This window comes from Pipistrellus kuhlii, unplaced genomic scaffold, assembly GCF_014108245.1.
Source record: "Pipistrellus kuhlii isolate mPipKuh1 unplaced genomic scaffold, mPipKuh1.p scaffold_m20_p_5, whole genome shotgun sequence".
Taxonomy (NCBI): Eukaryota; Metazoa; Chordata; class Mammalia; order Chiroptera; family Vespertilionidae; genus Pipistrellus; species Pipistrellus kuhlii.
The window spans coordinates 75,435,423-75,451,997 of NW_023425551.1; the positions used below are offsets into that span (position 1 = coordinate 75,435,423).

Below are 16,575 nucleotides of genomic sequence, written 5' to 3' on the forward strand. Positions count from 1 at the left end.
GAAAATAACCAATGGTATTAATATATTTTCTCCAAATATTTGAACATAAGGAAATATAAGTTATGCTTATTACAATTTGCAGGAGTCAACTCTCTTAATATCTATTAACTAGAGGCTCAGATCCGTGCACTAATGGGGTCCCTTGGCCTGCTCTGTGCCCTCTCACAACCCAGGACCCCTGGGAGATATCAGAGAGCCGGTTTCAGTCTGATCCCTGCAGGCCAAGCCAAGGCACCCCACCAGTGTACGAATCTGGGCCTCTAGTCAATTGATATTAAAAGAGTTGACTAGTATGCATGTAAGATCTTTGGTTAATCTCTTCCTGCCCCCTCCCCCTTTCCCCTTATCTCTGAGATTCATCAGTCTGTTTCATGTTTCCATGCCTGTGATTGCCACTCCTGCATTGAGCATCTGCCTCCTGGTGTCAGTGAGTGTCATAGCTACTGAATGGTCAGCGAGTTGCTTAGGCTTTTATATATACACTAGAGGCCCAGTGCACAGATTTGTGCACCACTGGGGTCCTTTGTGTGGCCTGTGGGGATTGGGCGGAAATTGACTGTCCAACACCACCTGCCACTCCTGCCGGCCGCTTCCACTCATCCCAGCCCCACTGCAACTGCTGTGGGAGTACACTGACCACCAGGGGGAAGCTCCTGGTTAAGCGTCTGCCCCCTGGTGGTCAGTGAGTGTCATAGCAACCAGTCAACTCGTCATTCAGTTGTTCAGTCATTCGGTCGCTTAGACTTTTCTATATATAAATAGAGATAGGAGGCTGATTAAATATATTAGGCAATATCCACATAAAGAAATATTATGTAGACATTACAAAAGTGAAATAGAACTAATTCTGTTGAAATGGAAAGATGACCTGGATATATTAAATGAAAAAAATACAACCCACAAAATAAGATATCTAGCATGAGCTTGTTTGTGTTTGTGTCTCTGTGTGTGACCATAGGAAAAAAGAAAAACTAAATGAACATAAAGCAAAACAGTACTAGCAATTTTCCCTGGGGAAGAAATCTCACTCAAAGAAATTGTTGACAGGATTGGCTCTGGAGCCAGACTACCCAGATCTAAACCTAACTTCCACCTGGCACTGGCTGTTTGATCCTGAGAAAGATATTTCATTTCTCTGGATCCTAGCCACAGTATTACCTTATACATATGATGTAACGCATTTCGAGTGTTTAGGACAAGGTCTAGCACATAGTAAGCACTCAATAAATACTTGTGTGTTTTAAGTGGTTGACTTATGGACAACTTTCACCTTTTAAGAGTAAATTTTCATATATTTTTCAAGTAAAAATGAATTCAATGTAGTTTTTAAAAAGATTTTTAAAACACTGAACACATTTAACATAGTTATTCTTATAACGAACATCATCTCCCTCTCAGTGGTGCCCCTTTCAGTGTGGCAGGTGATTGGCTACCTGTGGCTTGAAGGTAGAACATGTCAGCTGCTGAGGGACTCCTGATAACCTTGATGTATGTCATCTAATCAATGAAGCATTGGTAGAGCTAGATATTTACAATGTCAACACTAGGTCTGTAAAAACTGTCTGATGTTTCTAAATTGTAATTTTTAAGTCTCTACTTACAATTTTTGGGGAAATTGATCCAATCTTGAAGCCAGTGGTTTGTCTCTAGGACTATTCTTGCTTTCTTCCCCAATCCGGGCAGAAATGATGACCCCCGTGCTCCTGCTGATGTCTCAGAAGCTTCAAAAGGGTTTTGTGGGCAGAGGCTGTTTGGAAGGGCGGTCATGACGCACATTGGCCTCAGGATTTACTTCCTGGTGGATGGGGTGTGGGAAGGAACTGGTGAGGTCACTCAGGCACGGGCATTACGGGGAAACAGTGCCACCATGTGGGGTCCACATGGTGCTGGCACAGGAATCAGCCTCTCCCCGGAGAAATTTGTTTTCTTCCTCTTCAGAAAAACTGCATTTCTCTAACAGCCCTCTTTCATTTTTAAGACACTGTGCTCCCTGCCATAGCAGAGCAATCTTCATGACAACCTCTGATGTCAAAGCCAGGGTCCCCATTTCTACTCTTGTGGGCATCCTGATTTCCAACTCACACCCAGATTAGATGCTGGAATGCACCTTTTTGGCCGAGGTGGTCAAATATGTCCCAAGCTCTCTCTGATGACGCATTTGAGGTTTTCACTTTACTTCCTAAAACCCACACTATTGACTTCTGAGAATCCGGCTGCTACAGATTTACAATCACAACACCCCTGCCAGGTCCAATGACAAGAGGAAGTACTTCTTCTGTTTACTGAGCTTTCCAGGACCCTGCATGGTGCCTGGGCATGGTGAGTGTTCGGCAAAGATGTGTGGAGTAAATGAATGTTCTCCTGGGAAGAGTGCTCCAGACTTTCTGTTCTCCTAGAGTAGAATGAATACCGACAAGGAAGGTATGGGAGGCCAGGTCCCCTTCCGGGAACAGGTGTATACACAGAAGGGTCCAAGTGCCCATCGGTTTTGACTGGGTCTTTACAGAGCATGGGCAGGACAGGGAGTCACCAGGAGGTGGTGATGCCTAAAGACAAGAGCTGCTAACACCCAGACCTGGAAAAACAGGGAGAGAACGGTGGCTCTGCAGCTGTGGAAGAGGGGCGTCTGCAAGAGCTGTGGCTACAGAGGAGCAGCCCTGTCTGAACTCGCCAACCTTCCCCTCTGCTTGGACCGAGCGGTAAGCCAATGGGCTGGAAGCCTGGGTCATGGGGTCCAGAGGAGATTCTCCTGGGGGCAGAGCAGGACTGAGCAGGCAGGGCATGGGTCGGGGGCAGGACAGGAGTTGAGGATGGCGAGCACAGTTGTCAAGAATGTCCCAGGCAGCAGGAAAGCCGGGGAGAGGAGGGCTGGAAGGAGGCCACGGGTAACTTCTAGGGGGCAGACTCAAAGGAGCAGTTGAAGAGCGTGAAGAGCAAAACACAGTACTTGGTAATGCAAGCACAGCAATGGAAGGGGACTCAGAGACAAGTGAGGGGTCTTCAGAGCAAGTGAGACTGTGCCCAGGTGCTGGGGGGTGTTGTTAAAGAGGACGAGAGGCTGTAGGTGAGAAAGCAAGTTCCTAGGGATGAGAGAGAGAGAGAGAGAGAGAGAGAGAGAGAGAGAGAGAGAGAGAGAGAGAGAGAGAGAGAGAGAGAGAGAGAGAGAAAGGAGAGAAAGAGAGAGAAGAGAGGAGAGAGGAGAGAGAGGAGGTCATCTTGGAAAAGGAAATGAAATTTGGGGATGAAGATATGTAGGAGGAAGATAGACTTAAAAATATATTAAGAGGAAAGAAAGTAATATAACTACTTTTTTGAGCACTTAACAGTGTGCCATAACTTTACACACCCAGAGACTGAGTTAGGAAACTTGCCCAAGGTCAATGAGCTAGTGAATAGCAGAATAACCCAAAGTCTGGGTGCCTAACCCCTACTCTGTAGCTCCAGTTTCTGTCCCACTCAGCCTTCTAGTCCCCACACGGTGACCCCAAGTTAGACATTTCCTCCAACCAGAATCTGGACCAGTCCTGACCCAAGCAGGCGGCCGGTGAGAGTCCCTACGCTTTGTCTCACCCCTGTGGTGCCTATGACGCCTTGTTCCTGCCTGGGTTCTTGCCTCTACCACGCACTGCCTCAGAGATGTCCTGCCTTGAACAGAGGATTCATTGGCCTCAGACAAGAGCTCAGGTTCTCACTTAGAATGGGGAACTGCCTTGACTGGCAGTGACAGTGACGGCACAAATAAAGAGAGAGGGTGAGAGAAGGTCATGTCTGCAAGGAGTCAGAGGTAAGAAAGAGGTTGGAGCTTGACGGCAGGAATTTGGATCCAGGAAGGTGTGATCAAATAAAATCAAGAGGGAAAGTCTTAAAGGGCTGCTCATCAGAAAATGACAGCTGTGAGCTCTGCTATTTGAGGTTGGTGGCCAAGGGTGGGTGGACACCACTAATTACTCTCTCGAGCCCACCTCTCAGCAGGGATGGAGGGGTTTTCCAGGGTTGGGCTGACAGCACTCCCTGGTAGTTTGAATGGTCCCTATGCCAACTGCTCCAGCGGCACCCTTCCTGAGGCTCACGCAGGATGGGTGCTGGCCATGGTCCTGACCAGATTCTGGTTCTTCTCTGGCTGCTGAGGTTGGCTAGATTGGGGGTGAGGGGATAATGGAGGATCTGAAAGAGGGTGAGGATGTTCACCTATGATGGATTTTCTTAGGGAAGAAAGAGGGGTGTGGATAGAAGTGCGTGCTTAGGAGGATGACAATTTGCAACAGCTGTCATTGGGGGTTTACCAGGCAACATCCAGGCATTCTGAAAAGGCAGCTGTGAAATTTCAGCCAAAGTTAGACATGAGGACCACTTCACGTGTCCAGTTGAGCTCTTGGTTCTGAGGCTTCTGCAGTGGTCATCATCATTTCTGGGAATACTGGGTCTCCGAGAGAGAGAGTTCCTTAGCACCGTGACTGGCACACTCACCGTGGTTAAATGCATGCATTGGTGAATGATTATGCTCAGATATAATGACAGAGGGGAAGAGGTGGCAGGTATCTTGGAACTCAGATTTAGCAAAGAGAAAGGAAGGACCCTTGCTTGGGATGGGGTGGTGCACAAATATTCTCGTGCTCAGATGTGAGGAACAGTGTGGAGAAGCACGGGACGTGGTTGGCATGTCTGTCAGGAGGATTCTCTGAAAGGTCGGGGGCCTCTGAGGGGACCCTGCTGAAGGTGGCAGCCCCTACCTTGAATTTTTCAAACAAGCCCGATCCCCCGGGGTGTTTTGCTAGATCTCCATGGTTAGTCTTTAAAGACCTGACCTTCTAGAAGCATATACTTTATCAAGGATACCTGCCCTGCTAATTGTATCTAAAGGTTAATTTAAGGTCAAGCTGTTGTGACAATAAAAGCCTAAGAAGGCAGGTGAACAGGACTGCTTTTTACTTCTAAAGTAGAAGAGTCCCTTAGCGCTCTCTTTCACAGAAACGTGTGTCAGAGCAATCTGTTCATCTGTCGCTCAGGGACTGCCGGTCAGCCCCGGCAGGACAGGAACTTGAACCACACATCAGCGCAAGCTAAAAGATGAGGACATTTGATATGTATGTGCTGAGAAGAATTAGTAAGGATTTATTCGTGCCTGCCCTTTGATGTAAGGTTTAAAGTAAGAAAAAGAACCCTTTCTTCAGGTCGAAAGGAAGTGAGAAAAAGGGGTCAAAAGGGAGCATAAATGGGCGAGAAAGTAAAATGAAGATACATGGGACTTAAAAAAAAATCCTCATCTGAGAATATATTTTAAAAATAGATTTAGAGAGAGGAGGGAGGGAGGGGAAGAGGGAAGGAGAGAGAGAGAGAGAGAGAGAGAGAGAGAGAGAGAGAGAGAGAGAGAGATCAAAGCAACAGAAAGATCCATCAGTAGCTTCTCATATGTGCTCTGACTGGGGATCAAACCCACAACCTAGTTATATCCCCTGATCATACCTTTTGGTGTACAGAACAATACTCCAATCAACTGAGCCACACCAGCCTAGGTAAGATTTATGGGAGTTTTGAGTTCTGTTTTTGCATAAGGTGTAGGAATCTAGAAACACTTAAAATAACAGCAAAGTCATGAAATACTTAGGTAGAAATGTAACAAAATATGTGCAAGATTTGTCTGCTGACAACTATAGAACACTGGTGAGAGAAAGCAGAGAAGAAATGAATACATGAAGAGCTAAGCTGTGTGCACGGATTGGAAGACTCAGTGGTGTCAAGATGTCTAGTCTCCCCCTCCTCCCAAACTGCACTGAAGACCCAATAATCCCAAACTAAAATCCAGCAGGCTCTCTTTTCAGTGTGTATGTGTGTGTGTGTGTGGGGGGGGGTGAGGAGGGGAGGAAGAAATTGACAAGCTGGTTCTAAAATTTACATGGCAAAGCAATGTATAGAACATTCAAAATCATTTTGAAAAAGAACAATGTAGTTGGATTACCCACAACACAAGATTTAAAGATTTGTCATAAAACTACAGTGAGTAATGCAGATGGTGATATATTAGTGAAAAGATAGACACATAGATCAATGGAACACCAGTCCATTTGTGACAAAGATACTAAGAAAATTCAAGGGAGAAAAGATAACCTTCTCAACAAATTATGCTGGTAAATTGGATATCTATAGGCAAAACAAACAAACGAACTAAAAAACAACTACCACAACAAATCCTTTTTTTGTACCACATGCAAATTAACTTGAAATGGTTCACTGACCAAAATATAAAACCTAAAACTATAACTTCTAACAGAAAACAGGAGAAAATGTGACTTTTAGGTAGGAAAAATTTTCTTAGTAGGACACAAAAAGCACAAATTCTAAACAAACAAAAAAAATCAATAAATGAGACTTTATTAACATTAAATTTTCTACCCTTTGGAAGTGATCCATCAAGCTAGAGGCTGGAAAAATACTGGCAAACCACAAATCTGACAAATGACTTATATACAGAATATATAAAAAATTTTCACAACTTAAAAATAATGATAATTAAAAACGGACATAAGATTTGAATTAATAGTTTGCCAAAGGAGATATACACAATGAAAGATGTTCAACATCATTAGGCATAAGGAAAATACAGATTAAAACCATGATATTATATCACCATAAATCTATTAAAATGACTTAAAAAGCACCCTGACAATGTCGTCTTTTTTTAAAATATATTTTATTAATTTTTTACAGAGAGGAAGGAGAGGGATAGAGAGCTAGAAACATAAATGGGAGAGAAACATCGGCCAGCTGCCTCCTGCACTCCCCCTTCTGGGGATGTGCCCACAACCAATGAACATGCCCTTGACCGACATTCTATCCACTGAGCCAAACCGGTTTCAGCAACAATGTCAAGTCTTGACCAGGATGCAAAAATGGTACAACCACTTTGCAAAAATAGTGCAATGCTTCCATAAAGTTAAACACACACTCACCACATGACCTAGCACTCCCACTGCCAGGATTTTATCTGAGGGAAATGAAAACAAATACCCACATCAAATACCTACATTAATAAAAGAGAAAGATGCAAATTGGCCATACCTCTGCTATGCCCACCAGCCAGTCAGGAGTGAGTTTGCAAATTAACCTGAAAAGATGGTGGCAGCCCCACCCGCCCAGCTGCTCCAAGCCTGTGGGAGTCTGAGAAGTCAGGCACCAGTGCTTGAGGCTGGCTGTGGCCAGCAAGATCAAGAAGCCACCTGCCCCGTGATCCCAGGCCCCAGAAGCCACCTACCCCATGTCCACCCACTTCATATCCTGGGGGAGATGGAGAAACTAGACCCCAGTACCTGAGGCTGGCTGCAGCCCAGGAGATGAAGAAGCCACCTGCCCTGTGACCCCAGGCTGCAGCCAGCTGGAGAAGTTGCCCATGCTGCATCCTAGGGAAGACAGAGAAGTTGCCTGCCTGTGGTCCAGGCACCAGCACCTGCTGCTGGCTGTGGCCCAGGGAGATGGAAATGCTGCCCACCCGTGGTCCCAGGTGCCAGCACTTGCAGCTGCAGCCCAGGTGAAGCCATCTGCCCACCATCCCCTGTGGTTGCAGTTGGCCTGGGCACCTATGGATAACCAGAGGGAGGGAAGCCTGGATCCTGGATGCCTGTGGTTGGCTGAAGGAAGGAATCCTGGGTCCTGGGTGCAGGGCCGAGGCAGAGGTGGTTAGGGGCAATCAAGCTAGCAAGGGAGTAGTTAGGGATGATCAGGCTGGCAGGCAGAACCAATTATAGGCAATTAAGAAGGCAGGTGAGTGGTTAGGAGCCAGCAGTTCTGGATTGTGAGAGGAATGTCCTACTGCCAGTTATCCCCCGAGGGGTCTCAGATTGGAGAGGTTGCAGGCCAGGCTGAGGGATCCTCCCTTTCCCAGTGCATGAATTTTGTGCACTGAGCCTTTAGTCCTATATTATAAAAGGCTAATGTGCAAATTTTCCCCTCGGGAGTTCAATTGACTGGGAGTTTGACCGCTTACTATGATGTGCATTGACCACTAGGGGGTGGCATGGAATGAAGGAAGGCCCCAGTTGGCAGCCAGCAGCTGGAAGCTGGGGGAAGGAAGGCCCCAGCTGGCAGCTGGGGGAATGAAGGTCCCAGCCAGCAGTCAGAAGGCCCTTATCAACCCTGATCACCAGCCAGGCCCAGGGACCCTAACTGTGCACGAATTTTGTGCACTAGGCCTCTAGTGTGTACATAAATGTGCTCAATGGCTTTATTCACAGTTGATCCAAACTGAAAACAACTCACATGTTCATCAGCTGGTGAATGGATAAAGCACCTGAGGGTCAGGCACACCGAGATGTTATTCAACAACATAATGAATGAACTCCTGAGAGTGCGATTTTGGTGCACTCTGAGGTATTTCATTGAATACCTCACCACAAGTGAAAAAGGCTACACTCAAAGGCGACATGCACTGTCATTTCGTTTGTGTGATGTTCTAGCAGGGGCAGGATGCTCTAGGGACAGAAGTCAGATCAGTAGCTGCTAGGCCGGATTGGAGAGGAAGGAACTGGCTGAAGGGGGATGACGGGATGTTTTTTGGCTGACAGACATGCCTACATTCTGATTATGGGGGTTGATACAAAGATGTATGAGGTTGTCAGAATTCATTGAACTGGACACCCTGATGGGCTGAATTTTTGTGTATTAAGTTATATGCCAATAATGCTGAAAGGCCTTATACAGTAATCTTCATGTGACCTCAGGCCCTCATCCCCTAGACCCTTAGGTCAAGGCTGGGTGGTTGACTCTCTAAGTGAAGGACTACCTTATGTTCACCATTAACTACCCATTTCCACGCACATTCCCTGTCCATATGCTATCTGCACAGTAAATATGGGCAAATCAATGAATGAGAACAAATCAGAGTGCTTGCAGGAAACCCAAGTAGACCCTGAAGATGGAGGGCAATACTGGGCTCCCAGTCTCTCCTGCTACCTCCGCCCGCATGACTCAGCTTCCTGCCTCTGGGAGTACTTTGATACCCCGACCCCATCCTGACTCACACAGCTGTCTCGCCTGGATCACCCTTCAGAGGATCTGAACTCGTGGAAAAAGCACACCCCCACCCCCAGATATCCAGAAAATGTCACCTGCTGTTTTGCCCCCATAGGATGGTAGGGAGTTCAAGGTATGTGTGTGCACACAAAGTACTGGTCATGTGAGCATGAGGCGCCGGCTGTGCTAAGGAGGCCAAACTTGGGCAGGAGAGTCCAGGTGGCAGAGAAAATTCTCCCTCCCACAGACAGCCCATTGTCTCTTCCCCTGACAACTATGTAACGGTACTAGCTAATTGTGCTGAGTGCTTGCTGTGTGTCCTGCTAACTAGGATAATGGTACTAGCTAATTGTGCTGAGTGCTTGCTGTGTGTTCTGCTAACTAGGATAACAGTACTAGTTACTTGTGTTGAGTTCTTGAAGTGTGTCCTGCTAACTAGGGTAACAGTACTAGTTTAATTGTGTTGCATGTTTGTTGTGTGTCAGGCCCTGTTCTAAAGCACTTCGCCTGTGGAAATCCATGTGACTCTCCCAGTAACCCTGTAGGCGGTTATTATTCTCATTTTACAGGAACTGAGACAGGGGCTGTGACTGCAGAGGCTGTGATTGCACACACAGGAGGTAAGGAGTGACCTAAAGCCACCAAGTCCGGCTCCAGCCTGCGTTCTTCACGCTCCACACTGCGGGGATGCCAGCCAGCGGGAAGGACTAGAGGGGCTGGGGCGGGCCCTGGCTTCTTCCAAGAGGAGACACATCTCCACCCCTGGCAAGGCTGAACCCAGAGGATGCAGGCAGTGACCCTGGAGGAGGGCCTGAACCCAGCTGAGGACGGGACAGCGACCACCGGTGAGGCTCTGCAGCCTCTGACCCTGCCCAGCCCCAGCCATCGGTGACCCTGGCTGGCATAGACGGAGGGCTGGCATAGACAGAGGTCTGCACAGCAGCTTCTCCTCTTCTCTCCTCTCCTCCTCTATCCCGCCACCCCTCCCCGAATCACAAAGCCAGACCCCAGTCCTGACTATTGCTCAACCCCCAGGAGCCAGTTCCTGTGGGCAGCGCCTGACTGCCCGACCCTCTCCTTTCTGCAGTTCAAGGGAAAGACGGGATCTTGCACAAGGCACTCTGCGTCCGCCTCTGCCAGGGCAGGCTGCCATGGGGCCCCTCCGGCTGCTCTTCCTGCTCTCCATCACAGGTAATCCCCTCCCTGCCCCGCAGAAGGCTTCTTTCCTTCCCCTGCCTTGAGTACCTGGCGGAGGGGAGGGGGTAGGGGGGCGGCGGGGAAGTGGGGCAGGGCAGGGGAGCATTGGGGCCCAAGGAGGTGCAAGTACCCTCTTTTCCCGCCACCCCACACCCTCCTCCTCTCCCTCCCTCCCTCCTGGGATAGGGCCCGCAGTCAGTCTATGCAGGCGCAGGTGTGAAGGCTGGTGGGTCCTGGCCGGTGGGAGGGGAAGGAGTTCTGATGGTGGCATCTCCAGCATTAGCTAGTGGCTGGGGAAGTTCGGGGGCACTGGCAAAAGCCCCGAAACGTATGATTCATTTCAGCATCTGACTAGCCCCAGAGGAGTGGCCGGGGGAGGGAGGAAAGAACCTGGGGCTGAGATTCGTGTCCTTTGGGTGCCCGCTCCCAGGCTCAGAAGGACCTTTCGTCCTCACCCTGGTAGGAGGTGAGGGGGACCAATATTCCTGTCTGTGAGCTAGGTTCTGGCCCACAACTGCCTTTCCTCCTTGGGGGAAAGGCGCCTCTCCCTCCCCTCCCCGCCAGAACAACAGGCAAACCCAAGTGGGGAGACTGTCCCGATGGAGCCTGGCTCCTGCAGTTTATCAGCTGGGGTGGCGTGGCGTGGCCGGGGCGGGGCGGGGGGGGGGGTAGGCGGCAGGCCTAGAGCAGGGGGTGAATGGAGGGGCCACCGTGTGGAGGGGCCACCGCTCCCTAGATTTCTCTGGCTCCCAAAGGCAGGCCACCGACTCCCCAATCCTCTCTCTCAAGTTTCTGCCCGGTATGGTTGAAGATGGGGTGAAGGGAGAAGGACCGAGAGGGGAACTGAGGCAGAGGGCTCTCGGTGACTCCCCAGCAGCCCCTGCCCTGAAAGTGGATGGGTGCTCTGAGCCCATCTCTCCCACCCCAAGGAGGACCCCAAAATAGCAGCCTCGTGTCTCCCCCCAAAATAACTCTGAGACGAGTCTGTCCTGAAAGGGGAACGAAGCCGCAGAAATGGGGAAGCTGGAGCTGAAGGTCAGGAGGAGCAGAGCGCGGAGCGGTGCCCGCGTGGCCGGCGTGGGGTGGAAGCAGCCCCAGGCCCCAGAGCGTCACCAGCCGTCTCTCTGGAGACGGAGCGCTGTGGGGAGGAGCCTCGCCTCGTGATGGGGAGAAGATGTGCAGAGACCGGGAGGGAACGTAGAGACCGAGTGTTTTTGGAAGCAGGCCCAGAGGGTCGGTTACTTCAGCAGAACCAGCCTCCGGGCTGCCAGGAAAGCCCCCACCAGGGCCACGGGGGTGGCTGTGCGGCTGCTCCCTGCCCACGGGGCCACAACCCGCCTGGCTGGCTCCTCTGTCCCCGTGAGAGAGGCAGACCCGGGATGCAGGCTTCATGGCTCCCAATTTCCCATGCGCACAGCCTGGGCTGCGCCACCTTCCTCCAACTTCTGTAAGAACCCGAGCCCGTGAGGGCAGGGTGTCTGTCTCTTTTGTTCAGGGCACATAGTAGGTGCTCAGTAGATATTTGACGAATGAGTGGAAGAGTGAACGAACGTCTCCTCCCCAGAGCTGTCCCGAGGCCTCAACGCCACGGTGTTCCGGGGCCTGGCCGGCCAGTCCCTGCGGGTGTCCTGCCCCTACAACTCCCGGGAGCACTGGGCGCGACGCAAGGCCTGGTGCCGCCAGCTGGGTGCAGAGGGCCCGTGCCAGCGGGTGGTCAGCACCCACAGCTCGTGGCTGCTGTCCTTCGTGAAGATGTGGAACGGGAGCACGGCCGTCTCGGACGACGCCCTGGGCGGCAGGCTCACCGTCACGCTGCGCAACCTCCAGGCCCACGACGCCGGCCTCTACCAGTGCCAGAGCCTCCATGGGAGCGAGGCCGACACCCTCGGGGAGGTCCTGGTGGAGGTGCTGGCCGGTGAGTGGGCAGAGGTCCTCAGGCCGGGGTTCCTGCCTTTGGTGTCTGTGCACAGGACCCCCCTTTGGGGCCCAGGGGCCCTGGGAATGCCCCACCGAGGCCACCTCAGTAGCTGTGCGGGCTGCTCACTGCACAGGAACCACAGTCCCACCCCGCTCCTCCGTCCAGGCCACGCCCCTGCATACACCGAAGGAAGAGACCCTCTCTAATTCGCACAAGGCACCATCTGTGGTCCTGCTGCCCCAAACGGCTTTATCCATGCCCATGGGTTGGGAAGTGCATGGGTAGGGGGTCCGGAAAGAGCAGGAGGAGATTCCCGAAGTCCCTCACCCAACCACCCAGAGGATCTATCAGCACAAATTAAGCTCCAACCAGGTGCAGAGAGGGACTCTGTTCCTGGGCAGCGTGCACACCCTGTAATTCCTCATCTTTAAGTGGATGATGGTGTCCGTCCTGTGGACCTAGGGCTCCTGTGAAGCTCACAGGCCATGCAGTTAAAGGTGCTGGGGGCTGGAGGGGGGGGGGAGAGGGGGAGAGTGACAGCCGTGCCCCAGCCTCCAGCTGCTGAACTGCCTGGCACCCTCACTCCAGGCTTGCCCAGGTCCTCCCCGCCCTGAGCTTTGCCTGGAGGATACCCTCCAAGGAAGCCTCTGCTGCAGGGGGGCGGGGAGGGTAGTGGGGGGCGGGGCAGGGAGACCAAGAACGTGAGCCGGCCCTAAAGGAAAGATGGGGTTACCATTCCTTTTCTGAGGCTCTTCTTCCCAGCTCCTCCCCCAGCACGTCCCTTATCATGGAAATGAGGTTCCAGGGTCCTACTTGTCTAAGGTGGGGCTCTTGGGGGTACTGCCTGCCCCAGACCCCAAGCCCCACTTTCACCACCTTTCTAAGAGGGGAGAAGGAGTAGGGGTTGAGGACATGAAATTTCAGCCTTATCCTGGTCTAAGGCCCAGCTGACTCCTTAGGTAGCAGAACAATGATAATAATAATAACAATAATCCAAGGCTGGTGGCTTGGCTGTTAACGCAGGACTTGCAAATACATCCACTATTCCACGTGATCTTCCCAAAGACCTGAGAGTCCCTGAGTGCTGGGAGGAGGCGGGCTCTGCCAAGGATGCTGCACCGAATCCGCAGCACTGGCGTTGAGGAGGGCTGCTACCTGCCCCACTTCCCAGGCGAGGGAGCGGAGGCTCAGGGTTTAACAGCTCCATCCACATGGGCCTCACCCACCCAGGAGGTCCTCCCCCAGGTCACCAGCTCTCTCTCCACAGACCCCCTCGATGGCCAGGACCCCGGTGGGCTCTGGACCCCCGAGCAGTCCCAGGGCTTTGAGGATGCCCAGGTGGAGCACAGCGTCTCCAGGTACAGTGACAGGTCTCCCCTAAGGCCCCGCTGGCCCCGCCCAGCAGAGGGCCAGGGGATGGGGCCTGCAGGTCCTAGGATTGGAGTCCAAGGCAGTCAGAGCATGAAGGGCAGGGGACGATTCTGTCGAAACGGCTGGCAGGTTGACATGACTGCCAGGCGCTAAAACTTTGAAATTTTTCACAAGAGTTTGTAAACAGCCGTGGCCCCAAGAATCCTGAAAGGTCAGGCCCCGGCACCTCCCTGGCAGCCCCAGGACATCCCCACAATCCATCAGCAGTGACGCTTTAGTGCTTCAGTACAAAACTGGGGTCCTTTGATGGGACCAGAATCAGTTCTGATTGGTTCCTGTCTGTGTACTGGTATTAAACATGCTAATATAACCATGGAGCACACATGTGCCCCTTCATGTGCTCACACATCTCATACCACCCATTACGCAGGGCAGACACTGTGCAGCAGGGGAGGTGATGTGTTGCAATGCACTTGGCAGGCAGACCCGGCCTAGAACTCAGGTCTCCTGAATGCAGGCTTCCTGAGCCCCACGGAGCTCCATCCCAGCGGTGGGTGGTGGGGGTGGGGGCTCTCAGCCCCGGGAAGCTCCTGGTGTCTCCCCATCCTTCTCTGAGGCCACCCAAGGCCTCCCATGTGCCCTCCTTGTTCTCCAAGGAGCCTCCAGGAAGAGGAGATCCCCTTCCCACCCACCTCCATCCTGTTCCTCCTGGCCTGCATCTTTCTCAGCAAGCTGCTAGCCGCCAGCGCCCTCTGGGCTGCGGCCTGGCATGGGAGGAAACAGGGGACACCCCCGGCCAGTGGGCCTGACTGTGGCCAAGACCCAGGTGACCAGCTCCAGACTCTGACAGGTGAGTTTGGAGAGCAGTGCGGCTGGGCAGCAGGCAGAGAGGGCGAGGTGGGGAGAGGGCAAGGTGGCTGAGAGGGGTGTGTGAGGACTCCCTTCGTGTGTTGCAGGGCTGAGGGACACCTGAGAGGAGAGGACCCCAAGTGGACGAGACGCCTGCGGAGGTCTGCAGGGAACAGCCAGCCTGTGCACTCACCCCTCGACTACCAAGACTCCTGGTTCTGCTTTGGCAAAATACCATTTTGCCTGCACTTTGCCTCCCCGGGCCCCAAGGCTGAGTCTCTGTGTGTGTGTGTGTGTGTGTGTGTGTGTGTGTGTGTGTGTCATGGACAGCAAACATTCTCACAAATAAAGCTGAGACTTCACGTTTAACTGGCTGGTTGGGGCATCCTGAAGTTCTCTTTTGCTTCAGGGTTAGGAGAATAAATCTCAACAAGGAGAAATGGCTGGCTCATTGGGCAATCTTTCTGTTCTTCTTCTCCCTTTCCTAGAGCTAACTGCCTAGTCCTGCCTCCTCTGGAATTTCTCTGGCCTCGTCTTCCTCTCCTCTTGCCTCCCATCCATAAGTTCCCTGCCCAGGCCCCGCCTCCCGTGCTGCCCCCACCCGAGTCCATCCAGCTCCCAGCTGACTCGTCCCTTCTCCCTGGAGCTGTGCTCTCATCTCCTCCAGAGGGCAGTGCCCCAGAACCGGAAACTCCTGAACAAAGTCCCTCATTGCACAGAAGGGAAACTGAGGCTCACAAGGGCGAGGGTTACCCAGAGGTCCCGGTAGAGCCTAGAAATCCAATTGCACTTGGCGTTCAAGGTGCCCTTTCCTCCAGCTCAGGCATTTATTTACTCCACAGGTCTTTCCTGTGCCAGGCATTGGAGACACAGAGAAACAGAACAGGCAATGATGTCGGCCCATGAGGAGCCCAGTTCTAATGGAGGGGGGAGGAGGCAGAGGAGACAAGTCGGTCAGCAATCAGGGATCCTGGGAGGGCCGGGCTGGTGGTTGGGACACTCTCTCCAACAGTTACAGGAGCATCACCACAGGTCACAGAGATGCACAAGAAGAAAACACACGTTCACACACACACCTGTACACAGAGCTCACAACAGCACTATTCCCAGTGGCCAAGGGGAGAAATAACCCAATGTCCACCAACTAGTAAAACATGTCCATACAGTGAAATATTATCTGACAATAGGAATGAAGCACTGACACGCTACAACACAGAGGAACCTTCAAGACATGACGACCAGGGCATGCAGCCAGTTACCAAAGGGTATGATCCATTGCTGCGAAATGTCCAGAAAAGGCAAACCCACAGACAGGAAGTAGATTAGCAGTTGTTGGGGGTGGGGCGTGACTGTGCTAAGGGATGTGGGTCTTCTTTCTGGGGTGATGACAACGTCCTAAAGTTGTGAATGTCCTAAAAGCCATTGAGGGGTGCACATTGAATGTCCAACTTAAATGGGTGAAGTAAACAAAGGTGGGCAGAGGCAGCCCTGTGGGAGGTGAGGAAGTGAGTCTCCCCTCCCTTCAGTACGCACACCCACCCAGGCCACGAGCAACGGGGAGCCCTGGCAGAGACCGCCCGGGAGGGCTGCTGGGGAGGAAGGGCATCCTTCACATCCGGGGCCGGAGCTGTGCCCTCAGCCAAGTGGCTGCTTTGCCGCTAACCTGGGCTGGGCGCTTGGAGTTCTGAATCCCTGATGCAGACTCAGAGTCCAGCCCCGCCCGCTCCCCACAAGGCGGCTCCACTGGTCCCATCTGTTTCCCTGGCCTCTGACTCTACAGGTAACTTCCTCTTCACGTCCCCAGGCAGGGCAGGACAGAACAGACCCAGTGGAGCCCAAACTGAGCCTGGTTCCACCTCCTGGCCACCCCACCCCACCCCAGCACCAATGAGATGGCAGGGAGGCTGCCCAGAGGGCGGGCCTGGGGCCTGGCACAGGCGAACCTCTCCTCACCATTGGGCTCTCTAGGGGCACACTGTGTTTAAGACGGTCAGGTACTTTGGTTTCAAACTTCAGTAGGAAACTTTAAGCAAGTTCCTAACTCCTGAGGCTCAGGGTCCTCTTCTACTGAAAGCCAAACAAATACCTACCTGGCGACAAAATGATATGGAATGTAAACTGCAAGTGAAAAATAAAATTTAAACAAAACGAACCACCCCACCTCCCCAGGGAGGGATGAGAGGACGGAAGCAAACCTCGTTGGAGCTGAGACTGTCTCTCGGTGTGTCTGCTGCCCA

At 52.1% G+C, this 16,575-nt stretch overlaps 1 protein-coding gene across 2 annotated transcripts; it reads left to right on the forward strand.

Annotated features, from left to right (window-relative positions):
* The first annotated feature begins 9,484 nt into the window (after positions 1 to 9,484).
* TREM2 (triggering receptor expressed on myeloid cells 2) lies at positions 9,485 to 14,711 on the forward strand. Of its 2 annotated transcripts, XM_036413776.2 has the most exons (6): positions 9,485 to 9,623; positions 10,091 to 10,194; positions 11,765 to 12,115; positions 13,386 to 13,476; positions 14,146 to 14,339; positions 14,446 to 14,711. In XM_036413776.2, the coding sequence occupies exons 2-6, from the start codon at positions 10,155 to 10,157 to the stop codon at positions 14,460 to 14,462; spliced, it is 693 nt and encodes a 230-aa protein (XP_036269669.1). In that variant the 5' UTR covers positions 9,485 to 9,623; positions 10,091 to 10,154; the 3' UTR covers positions 14,463 to 14,711. The 2 variants fall into 2 exon arrangements, with proteins under 2 accessions (XP_036269669.1, XP_036269668.1); XM_036413775.2 differs by having other exon boundaries at positions 9,570 to 10,194.
* The last annotated feature ends 1,864 nt before the right edge of the window (positions 14,712 to 16,575 follow it).